Here is a 13,107-nt window from a genome sequence, read left to right on the forward strand (position 1 = left end):
GTCACTGTTCATGGCTCTTCCATAAGAAACAACATTCATGGTTCATGGAACCAGGAATTTTGCTGTCTACAAAAACATCCTAAGAAGAATGTCCAGGCATCTGTTCATGACCTCAAGAAGAAGTGCACTTCAGTCCATCTCTGAAGAAGAACAAACTGAAGAATTTGGAGTGGCCTAGTCAAAGACCTGACCTGAATCTGATTGAAATGCTGTTGCATGACCTTAAAAAGCTGGTTCATGCCCCAAAACGCTCCACTTTCACTGAATTACAATAATTCTGCCAAGATGAGTAGGTCAAAAAATCTCCACAGTGCTGTAAAAGACTCAGTTATGACAAACACTTGAATTGCAGTTGTCACTGCTAAGGGTGGCCTAACCAGTTATTAGGTTTAGGGGGCAATCACTTTTTCACACAGAGCTGTGTAGTTTTGGATTTTTTTCCCCCTTAATAATAAACACCTTAGTTTAGAAAGTGAATTTTGTGTTTGCTTGTGTTATCGTTGTCTAATATTTGAATTTGTTTAATGATCTGAAAAAAAAAAGTCTTACAAACATAAAAAATAGGAGATCAGAAAGGGGCCAAACACTTTTTCACAACAACTCTAGGTCTTCAATATATTCTCTGTCAGAAACAAGCCATCCTGTCTCTTTAACCCTCATCCATCCATCTATTATCTTGGCTTATCCAAAGTCAGGTTGTGGTGGCTAGCATCTCCCTTAGAGATAGGATGAAGAGTTCAGTCATTTGAGAGCAGCTCAGAATAGAGCTGCTACTCTTCCACAGCGAAAGGAGCCTATTGAGGTAGTTTGGACATCTGACAAGGGTGCCTCCTGGGTGAGATATCCCAGCCATGTCCAACCGGGAGGAGGCCCTGAGGAAGACCCAGGACACGCTGGAGGTTATATCGCTCTGCCGGCCTGGAGATGCCTAGGATGTTCCCCTGGAGAGAAGAGGATGTTGTACTTTCACCTACAAATTTGTTTCTAGAGATTACTGAATCCATTATATTTTCTCCTAGCGTCATATAAATTGCACTTCAGGATTTATAAAAACTAAAATAGAATTAACAACGTCTGATTCAAGACTGAGATATCTGTTAGATGGATTGTGATAAAAAGTCATTCTTATCTCTGGATAAATTGGAATCACTGTGACCGTCAGCATTTTAATGTAACTTTAATTAGTGACCAGATACCTGCAGGACATGCGTTCTGTTCACAGCCAAAACAGTGATTTTATACCTAACATAATGCTTTTAGTCATTGTTCAAGTATTTCCACCACGATAAACAAGTTGATACCTGATGACTTTTTAAAAAAATTATTATTAATATCATTTGTAATTTTGAATCAGTTCTGCCAGAATTTATGTTTTGACCAGAAACAATTCATCCCTGATTTGTCTTTTGTTTTTTCTTTCAGTTTTCCACATGGCCCCCCATCCCTCATCTCCTACCCATCTACCCCGGCAACCATCCAGCTCTGTACCTCGGCAACCTGCTCCCACATCTTTTGCCACCTTCACTTCCTTCCACCTTCAGGACAAGCATCAGAAGTTGAAGGAGAGCCACAAGGTGTCAAATTTCCTTCCTTCCTTGCCTTCTCTTCCTCCCTCTTTCTCTTCATCACCTGACCCCCATCCATTCCGCTGCCATGATGATGACCCAGACAAGCCGAAAGGCAAGCGTCCCTGCAAGACGAAACACACCAGAGGAGAAGCAGCAAAGGCGGAGGGACAAGACGAGGGTGGAAGTGATGAGGAAGAAAGGAACGGGAAGGTCAGTTTTTTTGTTTTTTTCTCTTTATAAAATGTGATTTATTTATTATTTATTTAGAACGAATGGATTTTTGAAGGACACCTTGAATAGAACTGTGAGCATCTGAGAGAAAGTGCAAGAGGTCATCTGTGTATATGCTTAGTTTATGTGCTCTATTTCTTCCGCTGCGTATTAGCAAGGGGATTACTGGCCACATCAAAAGAATAGAGGACAAGACCTCTGACTCATTTCCTCTCAAAATATGAAAATAGAAAAGTGTGATTCATTTTATTTTGCCATCACACATAAAAATAATGAGACAGGCAGGCCACCTTAGATTTAAACTGCACCCTTCAAATGCACACAAATGTGGAGAAATTGAGTTTGTTTTTGGTTTTCTTGTTTACTTAAATGCAGAAATGGTAACACATGCAAATGATGTGACTCAGAATGACTCAAACGCCCACACACTCACCCAGAGGGATGATGTCAAGAGGGAGCGCTTGTTTAACTCCTTGATATCGTTTTATATCTGTAGTAATACACCACAGCTGAAGGTAAAATCTAAGTGTCTAAATCAGGTGCTCGTCTGTGGACCGAAAAGAAAAGGGCATCTGGAACCGTTGTTTTATATTTGGTAAAACAAGTCCAGGTCACAACACCCACCAGTCTCTCTGGACAAAATGGTCCCTATAGGTTTGAAATACGATGGCTAGAAGTCAAAGTCTATGAGATAAGTGTGAGATATCCTAATCCTCAAGAGAAGTCTAAGCTAAAATGCCCATAAAACCAGTAACCAGTTCAAGATACCCATAAAACTGTCTTGGTATAATGACAAAACCTAAACGAGTCGCACATGACTAAAACAAGATGGCAACAAGTCCAAGTAAAAACATAATTTCTGCAGAAATGGCCAGGACGGTTTTCCAACACTCTATTTTTCGGTCTTGTTGTTTGTCCTCCCTCTCGTCTCTTTTCCGTCTCTGTCAATCGCTGCAATTATCGTCCTGATTGGAGCTCACTGGGAAAACTCAGCAGGGACGTATGTGTGTTTTTACTGTCTGCGTGTATGTGTGTGTGCATGCGCGTGTAATTCAATTCGCTGCAGATTAAACTGAAGGAGAGAGCGAGCGAAGGAAGGAGGGAGGGATGGAGTGACTGAAGGTTATGAAGGAAGAATAATATTCTCCACATGTACTGCTGGTGTGCGTGTGTGTGTTCATACTGTGTGTGTGTGCGGGCGGAGGATTGTGTCGTTTTGACAGCTGCTGCACCGGAGATTTCCTCCGGGCAGCGAGGACACAAACACACGCTCACACACGCACACACTTTCTCTCTCTTCTCGCTCAGCCCTCCTCCTCCTTGTTGGAGTCTGCTGCGCTAGAAAACACACACACACACACCTCCAGGGCAAAGCTCGCATCCTGTTTGCCGATGCGTGGCGGCGAGCGGCTTCGTTTGACAGACGCCTGCACACGCACATTACACACTCACACAAACACCCTGACACACATAAAAACATTAACACGCACACACCGTCTGGCTGCTAAGCGGTGGAGGCTGTTACGGTGGCGTCAGCAGCTCAGCGCTGCATTTTCATCCAGCTCTACCTGCTTCTGATTTGATTAAAAGTACAGAATATATTTGTGTATATTTAGGTTTGTTTCTGCTTGAATACCACAGAAAATACTTTTCATCACTGGAAAAAGATCAAGAAAATGTCCTCATTTATTAAAGTGACCAGTTAATTTTAATGTAAATATATTAGGACCATTATCAAATTGCTTCTGCCAATATTGTGAATGTTTAGTGTTTGTTGGTCTTGGTTTTGTTTTTCATTAATCTGGCAGTTCTGCCAAAGAGCTCCTGAGCGATGAACACTTGTTGAACTCACAGCCTTGAACCTTAATGTCGAAATAATTAACTCTTTGCAGGACCCAGTATCCTCTGGTTGGCTGATAGTTGTGTAGTGTGGTGCAGTAGTAGTAATTGCATTGTTAGTTTTGATCTGATTTCCCAGTTTGCTGCTATATCCAGTTTACTCTGCCGATACAAAAGAGAGAAGTCATCTTGATTTTTCGCCAAATCATCCAATTCTGACCTCCTTGTTGTTTGCATGATGGACAGGCTGATAGATGTGGTCAGGCAGGAGTCTCCATGGACTGTGATGTTTAAAGATGACACTGTGATCTGTAGTCAGAGTAGACATTAGAAGTAGTGAAAGTTGATGAGTTTAAATTCCTGGGGGTCAACCATCCAAAATAAAAGACGGTGCATAAGAGAGCTGAAGAAGAGAGTGCAGGGAGGGTGGAGTGGGTGGAGACAGGTGTGCAGGGGGATTTGTGACAGGACAGCAGCAAGACTGAAATGGAATGTTTACAAGATGGTAGTAAGAATTGCTGTGATGTATGGTTTGGAGATGATGGCACTGGTGAAAAGACAGGAGGCTGAGCTGAAGATGTTTAGATTTTAATTGACAAGATTAGAGACTGGACAAGATTAGAAATGAGTACATCTGCGGTTGAGCTGCTGAGGTTGAGCATTCTGGAGACAGAGAAGCAAGGCTGAGATGGTTTGGACATGTCCAGAGGAGGGATAGTGGATAGAGCAAAGGATGGAGATGGAGCTGCCAGGCAGGAAGAAAAGAGGAAAAACTCAGAGAAGATTCATGGATGTAGTGAAAGAGGACAGAGGCAGAAGATTGGTGCAACAAAAGAAGAGGCTAGAGGAAGACTGTGATGGAGGCAGATGATCCCTTAGGAGCAGTCTAAAGATGAAGAAGAAGAAAATATCCAGCTGATTGGATCTGACTGTGCTTATGTTAAACAGCATGTGTTGCGGAGTCATTTCTTGGCACATATTGGGCCCCTTACTGGTGGGGCATTGTTTAAACACCATTAATCCAAAAGATCAGCTTTGTGGTGGAATGGGAAATTTCCATCATGGGTGTGGAGTTGAAAAATCTGCAGTAACTGTTTAATGCTATCATGTCAACATGGACCAAAATCTCTGAGGAATGTTTCCAGCACCTTGTTGAATCTGTGCCATGGTCAATTAAGGCATCTGGATGCAAATTGGGGTCCAATCCAGTGAACTGGGTAATTAATTAGCTGGTGGGTGTGTAGAAGATTCAAAAAGTACACCAAAAATGCCAGATGTTGCATGTTCTTTTAGCAAAATGATTACAGTATAGTAAGCCAAATAAGCTAAAGTTGGTAGATGGTAGTATGTACAACCAGTCTAAAACAAGCTTAAAAGACATCAAAGACTTCAAAAGTAGGTCAAAATCCAATTCCAAGATAAAATCCACAACCAACCCCAAAATACATCTCAAATACATCTTGAGCCAAAGACCAAATCCACTGCCGTCTAAAGCCTGGTCCAAAGTCATAATCAGAATCAGTCCAAAACTAAACTCAATTATTTTTTTCGAAAATTAGTCCAGACCGTGTCTAAAACCAGTTTAAAACCAGTTCCAAGATCAAATTTGCAGCCAGTCCACTACACACTCTGGAACAATTCCAAAACAACTGCAAATCTATTCTAAACCCAGAAACCAGTCCAAGGTCGAAATCACAATTTGTTTAAAATCAGTCCAATACTGTCAGTGTTGGGAAGGTTACTTTTAAAATGTATTCCACTACAGATTACAGAATACATGCCCCAAAATGTATTTTGTAACGTATTCCGTTACGTTACTCAATGAGAGTAACGTATTCTGAATACTTTGGATTACTTAATATATTATCATTCTTTTTACAACTACATGAATGTACTATTGCTGTGTGATTTATTACTATTACTGAAGGTCTGAACCATGGTAAAGGGACCTCTGGCTAATACGTCGGTTCCGTGTTGGGCTTGTAGCCAAAAAATGCAGTCGAGTCTTAATAGCTTACTTACAACTGGGCTCGTCAGGCACTCTTCTTGGCTGCAGTGGTTATTATTATATTTACATGCTTCCAGCTCCCGTTTCTGCTCGATGACAACTCGTAGTTTTCCACACGCCTTTTTCTCCCTCCTCGCGCTCACAGACACATAACAGGTATGGCAGTCCATTCTCCCTGCAACATGGACTACACTGCCCATGAAGCTACATTCTTTAGGGCTATGCCTGTAGCATTCTGCCTATTAGCTTAGCACAACAACAACAACAAAAAGGCGCTCTCTCACCCAGGAAACACACAGTCGCAGAGAGAACGCGCGTCACCCTGTAACCATGGCAACCGTAACGCTGCCGCCTGGAACAACAGAACGTAGCTGTCAAACAAAACCCAAACAGTCCTGACCCGCGACAATATGAAACAGGAAAATACCGCCGTGTAATCCATTTATTTCAACAAAGTAACTGTATTCTGAATACCACCTTTTTAAACGGTAACTGTAACGGAATACAGTTACTCATATTTTGTATTTTAAATACGTAACGGCGGTACATGTATTCCGTTACTCCCCAACACTGAATACTGTACATGTTCGAAAGTCTAAAAGTAGTAAAATAAGCTCAAAACCAGTTCCAATATTTAGTCCAAAACCAGATGAAAACCAAGTTAAAATCTATACAACAGTGGTCCAAAAAACCTTGTAAATACCACCTTAAAACTAATAACATATTAACCAAATGTGAAGCCAAAACCCTGAGCTCCAAAAATTATCTAATTTTATGAGATGATGTGAAAAAATTCACACAGGAGCTGCAGCAAGTTCTCCAAGTCCAAAAAGTTGTGCAGAGAACTGATCATCAAGAACACATGAGGACCTAAAATGACACCACGTGGAACCCCACACAAGAAAAAAGACGTTACTAATCCTGCTAAAGCTTTTCTTTGTTGTGCGTTAGAGTCAAAGTGTGATCCTGAGTGGCAACAACGCACAACAACACGCCTGAGGAAACAAGATAAAGAGGAAACACATGAAGGGGAACAGTAGGGAGAGGGGCGAGAGAGGCATGCCAACAGCGAGGAGAGGGAGAGAGAATCCTAATTTGTTCCTCCTTTGCTCTGTCTTTTACTTTAAGACAAACCATCACTCCCTCCTCCTCTTCCTCCTTCTCCTCCTCCATCTCCTCCTGAGCTTTCTGTCATCAGCCTCAGGCTTCACACACATACTCACAAAGGAAAACACACACACACACACAAATCACACGAAAACAGAGTCGCGGGAGCAGAGGTGGTGACAGTGCTATTTTCAACCGAGCCTGAAAAAGTAGGGCTGTGCATGTGTGCTTTCGAGGGGGGGGGGGGGGGGGGATGTGGCAATGACAGATGTAGAAAGACAGTGAGCACATGTTTTTGTGTGTGTTTAATTGTTTTGTGGGTATAAAAAAAAAACTCAAGCACATGTTAATCACTTTAAATGTCACCTTTTTTTCCTCCAAACACACACACAGGTCGCTCTGTCAGACTCATCTCGCTCGCCCAGTCATCGACCTCCTTCCCCACAACACACCCACAACGCCCGTCCCGTCCCTCCAGAGGTGCGCCGGCTCATTGTGAACAAAAACGCCGGAGAGACGCTGCTACAGCGAGCCGCCCGGCTGGGATACGAGGTAATAAAATGCAGACACACGCACAGGTGTGCGGAGAGGTGGGTAACAGTTTTAAATTAGGCAGTCACAACTGTTGGTTGTACGTGCAAATTTGATTGACTTTAGTTCAGTTTGTAACATTTTAGTCCATTTATTTATCGGGGCCATTTTTGGCTAGTTTCCCTCGAGGACAATGTAGTCCATTTTCCCCTTGAGAGCTATTTTAGTCCAGTTTCCCTCCATCAGTGTGCACGTGTGCATGTGGTAAGTAAACTGCATGTTGTGTGTCTTGCAGTGTAAAAAGCACGTAAAGGATAGTTAAGAGTAAAGAGGTACAACTGGTGCCTTTACCATCTTAGTCCAGTTTTCCTCTTTGAGCGGGGTTTTGGCAGAGGTTGAAGCAAAAACTGAAGTTTGATGAAACCATTGAACAACAGCATTGATTCTGGCAACCCATCAGGCAACTCTGGAGAATTTGTTTCCTGTTCATGTGTAGTTTCCTGTTTATGTGGAGGGGGTGGAGTGCTGCTGTCCTCAGCTGTGGATATGGTTGGAAAGGAATAATTTGAGGATCCCCTGAAACCCACTGACACGTCATCCACAGAGGAAGCAGTCTGGGGAGGATGACTCACACATTTCTGTCGTTAAAATCTCTGAAGTAATTCAACAGCTGTTTATTGGACTGACTGGGGTAGGGGTTTCTCTTCTTAAGAAAGGCAACCGGAGGATGTTCTCCTTCAGCAGGATCCCACTCCTCAGTTTCTCTGAGAAGGTCAACATCAGGGCATACTCAAGGTGAGATTTCACCTATTGGTCAATCCTCAACTTTAGGTGGAAAGATGCAGTTTTCATCCTCGTTGTGGACTTGGAGAAGCTATTCAGCCATGTGCCTTGAGGTATCCCGTGGGGAGGGATTCAAGGGTATGTGGTATCGGGCTTGTTGTCACAGGATATTTGGGTCCTGTACAGCCGCAGTGGTTGGTGGTCTTAGACTTTTGTCTCTGCTTTTGCAGATTGTGTGGTTTTGTTGGATTTACTGAGCCTTGACCTCTAGCTCACACTGAGGTGGTGTGCAGCCAAGTGCGAAGTGGCTGGAACGATAATTAGCACATTCAATTCTGAGGTTCTCAGCTGGAAAAGGATGAAGCCCACTCCAGGATGACAGCAAGTTTCACATGAAGTAAAGCTGTTCAGAAGTTCATAATTGAGGGAAGATTCGAGCAAGACATTGACAGACAGATTGGTGAAGATGCTGTAGATTTACTGGTTGATTTGCCCTCAAACATAAACATGAGCTGTGAGTAGTGACCACAAGAAAGCTTATCACAGCCAGCTGTAGATGCCTCCTTGGTGAGATGTTCAACTGGTAGGAGACCCAGGACATGTTGGAGAGATTAAGTCTGTTGCCTTGCTGTCCCTGTTGTCTGAAGAATTGGCATCTTTGCTTAAACTGCTGCCTCTCTTACATGAAAATCTGAGTCCAGTTTTCCTCTCTGACATGTAAGTCTAGTTTTCCAGTCCAGTTATTCTTTGTTATATTTGTATCCAACTGTCTTCAGTGGTTTTTTTAAATGTCATTCTCATCAGTAAATTCAGTTCTGATTATAAACTCTAAGAACAAGAACAAACATCACTGAATTCATGGCTTCTGGATTGTTGCATCAAAATGCTTTAAAAATAAATGTTTTTTTTTTTATCTTTGATGTCAGGCTAAAAGAAAATCTTTTCGTTTTTTAGATTTTAGTTTGGCATTATGAACATCAGACATGTACACCGAAATACACTTGGACGTTTTCACACATTCATCCATTCATCCTCCTCCGCTGAGCATTGTTCTGCCTCACTCACTCTTTTTCTTAGCGGAGATCATTAATTCACACACTCCTCTTCTCGCCTTCCTTGAACTTTAATCCCCCGCTTCCAGATGAAAAAGATTAGAGAGAGACTTGCTTCCCATCCTTTCACATCCCCTCTCTCTCTAATTGAATTAGCCCTCGGCTCACCACTCACTCATTCCTCTTTTTCCCTGGTTTGATTCATTTTTCATAAAAATGAAGTCTCACCTTCATCTAAACACAAACTGAAACGCACGTGTGTACCGATCTACAGCAACAATATTTTCAAATTACCGAAGCAATAATTGGATCCGAAAGGAACAGTTAAAAGAGATAAAAATCAGGCACTGGTCTCGTTATTGCAAGTGCAGAAATAGTGAAAAAGTGTGTAAAGAGTCTCAGCTTTTCTTTGCCGCATTTCAGAGCAGCAACAGTTGATCAAGATGACTGCAGTTCATAATCAAAGCAAAAAACTGATGCTTTCATGTTCTGTTCTCAAATGTGAAATTTTGCTGTAAAGTGAATGGGTTTTTCTTTTCTTTTCTTTTTTTTTGCTGATTGTACAAAAAATGGAAAGGCTCCTCTGTGTTCTTGAATGATAATTGGAAATGAAAATACTCATCAGATGCAGAACCATTTTAAAACACTGCATGACCAAGAAAAAAAAAATCAGACAGTGTAATATTATATTGGACCATGTTTAGCTTTGATGACAACACAAGTGCATCATGGCATCGTTTCAATAAGCTTCTGTCCAGTTTTGCATAATTTTTCACCAGGATTGTGAACACATGAACAGATGATGAGTAAGACTGTTGTATAAAGACTTCTACAGCACATCCCAAAGATTCTCAGTAGGGTGAAGGACTGAACTCTGTGCCGGCCAAATCATGTGTAAAAAAATAAATAAAATATAAAATGATGTCACATGCTCCCTGAAACACTCAGTGTGAGCCCGATGAATCCTGCCATTGTTTTCTGGGAAGATGCCCGCGCCATCAGGGGAAAAAACTGTTGATTATTCAGTCCGATAGTCAGCTGACGTCATTTTTTGTGCACATAATATCACTGAACCTCGACCTGACCAACTGATGCAACAGATAATATTGTTGCCCACTTAGATTTGTAAATTAGGCAACAGGCGTGATGGGTGCTTCACTTCATCCACCTCTCGTCGTACCTTTATGCACCCATACCTCTGAACAGGCTAAATGTGAACTCATCAAACGCCATGACATTTTCCATTGCTTGAGAGTCCGGTCTATGTATGTTCCCTAGCAAACTAAAGCCTTTTTTTCTGATTAACCTCATGATAATTGGTTTTCTTAAAGTTATCTACAGTGTATCAGACAGTGTAATATTATATTGGACCATATTTAGCTTTGGTCCCGTTCCCTTGACTTCTTGGTTTTCCTTCACCATCAGAATGCCAAGAAAACCAGCCAACTACCAAAATTACCTCTAAATGATGCTGAACTGATGATTAATGAAGGTTTTTATTTTTATTGTTGTTTTTAATAATTTTAACATTAAACATCTGATTCAGAAAAGTCTGATAAAAATATCCACCTGCTAGTAAATATATGTTGTAAACTATTGTTGGAAGCAGGCTGATATTACTGTCCCGCTTTCCTGGCTGTCATCTCAGGTAACATCAACTTGAATTTGTGACATTGTGTTACAAACATCACAGCACTTTTTTTTTTTTTTGTTATTTCACTCAAATTCACTCAATGGGCTTGAAAATTAGTTTGGGATTTTTGTTTTGTTTTGGGGGGTTTTCAGGGTCACACACACACATTCACATGGTGTGAATATTTCATGCTCTGTGTGACGGCTCCTGTCAGGGCTCACAGGTGTCGCCTAGCTTCTCGCTCGCTCTCTCTCTCTCATTGAGGTGCAGCAGTGAAGCTAATGAGCTCAGTTTGCATATGAAGCCATCATCCATCATCGCATACACACACACATTAACACACAGGTTTCCGTGCACACGTATAGAAGAACAGAAACAGTGAGGCTTTAATTATATTCTTAAGGTGGAACTGCTCTTTACTTGTAACATGATGTTTCCATGTTGGTATGTTCTCCATATAGTGTGGAATAATAAAGCCCTGTGAAACAAAGGTGTGTCTTTAAGGGCTACTATATATTTTTTAGAGCTAAGGACAATTTGATTGAGGTGGTTGGTTTTATTGTTTGTATAGATGACTGTATCATCTACATAGAGACAACTAAATATTACCACATTAACCCAACAAAACATTGTTTATCTGATCACTTTTTTGTGTGTTTGTGGTGATATATATTTAGTCCTGTGCAATTCTTGCAGAAGGTCAAGTGGGATGTGTAAGGGGGGGGGAGTCAGCATGAGTAAAGAGTGGAAATGATATTCACAATAAGTCAATTTTATATGTATTTTATTAGTAAACTCTTTTCTTTATTTTGGAAATAATATTAGGCATTCTGTTGTTTTTAGGTCATTTTTTTCTCTCCTGGATTTCAGTAACTTCTTGTGGTCATTTGCTGATTGGTTCCAGCAACAGTGCACGATGTTTGTGGATTGATAACATATGGTGCAGCTAACAGAATTAATATTCCCATGATGAATTGAAGTCACATTCAGGGAAGATGGAAATGAATGTTGAGACGTTTCTACATTTGTTGTACAATTTGTAGTTATCATTTGCACTGTTAACTTGGGGACATCTTTTAAAGACAGTAAATTTTTCTGGTGGCACTGGTTGGTAAATGTAGCCAAAAATCACCTCTTTCTAAAACCAGAGTTGCTACTGGTGGCCACGTTTGGCTAAGTCACACAGACCTAGAAAACAGCCAGAAACCCACTGGTCACTAAGAGAAAATCTGTATTTCCTGAATGGTTGGCAAGTACTTACTGGCAGTAGCTAGGTAAAATTAGTCATAAGGTGGTATTTGATGCTGAACTAAAAAGCTCTTTGAAATTGCTTTGTTCACTGGCAGATTGCTGCAGTCTGCAAATACTTACCAGCTACTTGCCAAATAATAGTGAGACCTGATAAAGTGCAAAGCAAAACAGAAATGGCAAACATTCACCTTCAAGGTAAGGTTGAGCCTTACAACTGCAACCAGCACAATTTAAAAAGTACAACCTTTACTTTGAAGGTGACTAGTCCCCTTTTATGGTTTGTATCAAACTTTGTGTCTTTGTAGACAAATCACCATTTTCCATGCAAACTGCAGAGGACTATGGCAGTCTACTAGAAAGTTTTTGATGCAGCATCCTTTTTAGAACAAATTCCATGTGGTGACTACCATCGGCCCTGAGCAACCACACAACAACTGGCAAGAAAATACACTTTTTTCCCCCTTGTGACCTGTGGTTTCCAGGGTATCATAGGGGATGTATTCACAGAGGTCTCAAGGCTTGTGTGACTGCAGCCTGACACAACATCTTGCGTGTATAGCCAAAATTGTGCACACTGGACTATTGCAGAAGGATTACAACATTAGAATGAATGCAAGATGAAAAGTTGTTCATATTCTGTGATGGGTTTGTGACAGGAGGGAAAATTTACTGTGGTCTCAATTTGTTTCCACATTTGCAGGAGGTGGTCTTGTATTGTCTCGAGCGGCGAATCTGTGATGTCAACCATAGAGACAATGCTGGGTACTGTGCCCTACATGAGGCCTGTGCCCGTGGCTGGCTGGGCATTGTACGCCACTTGGTGGAGCATGGAGCCAATGTCAACTGCAGTGCTCAAGATGGAACCAGGTACCTTGCATCAAAGGAGATTTCTGCATTTGTTAGATTAAAATATAAAATTAAAGTGTAATATGAGTTCTTGCACAGGTTTCCTGGATGTTTGAATCCTATCCACTATCGGTAATTCATGAAAGATGTGTAAATGGGGACAAAGCTGAAACTGAGGTCATGAAAAATCAGATGGACTTGCAGCAAACGTAAATGTTTTGCAGGCTTAATCACATTTGAACCAAATTTTAGAAATGA

The 13,107-nt window shown here is 41.3% G+C and overlaps 1 protein-coding gene across 1 annotated transcript in view; it reads left to right on the forward strand.

Moving 5' to 3' along the window:
* The window catches only part of LOC146607925 (BCL-6 corepressor-like), a 46,921-nt gene that overhangs the window by 25,277 nt on the left and 8,537 nt on the right, over positions 1 to 13,107 (forward strand). Inside the window, exons 5-7 of the mRNA XM_085348041.1 lie at positions 1,423 to 1,778; positions 7,147 to 7,305; positions 12,704 to 12,870. Coding sequence (XP_085204167.1) covers positions 1,423 to 1,778; positions 7,147 to 7,305; positions 12,704 to 12,870 — 682 coding nt within the window. The remainder of the gene's footprint in view (positions 1 to 1,422; positions 1,779 to 7,146; positions 7,306 to 12,703; positions 12,871 to 13,107) is intronic.

The sequence above is a fragment of the Diplotaxodon limnothrissa genome, linkage group LG23 (assembly GCF_057381915.1).
Source record: "Diplotaxodon limnothrissa isolate DT_005_m linkage group LG23, D_limnothrissa_male_GT1.1, whole genome shotgun sequence".
In the NCBI taxonomy this organism is placed as follows: domain Eukaryota; kingdom Metazoa; phylum Chordata; class Actinopteri; order Cichliformes; family Cichlidae; genus Diplotaxodon; species Diplotaxodon limnothrissa.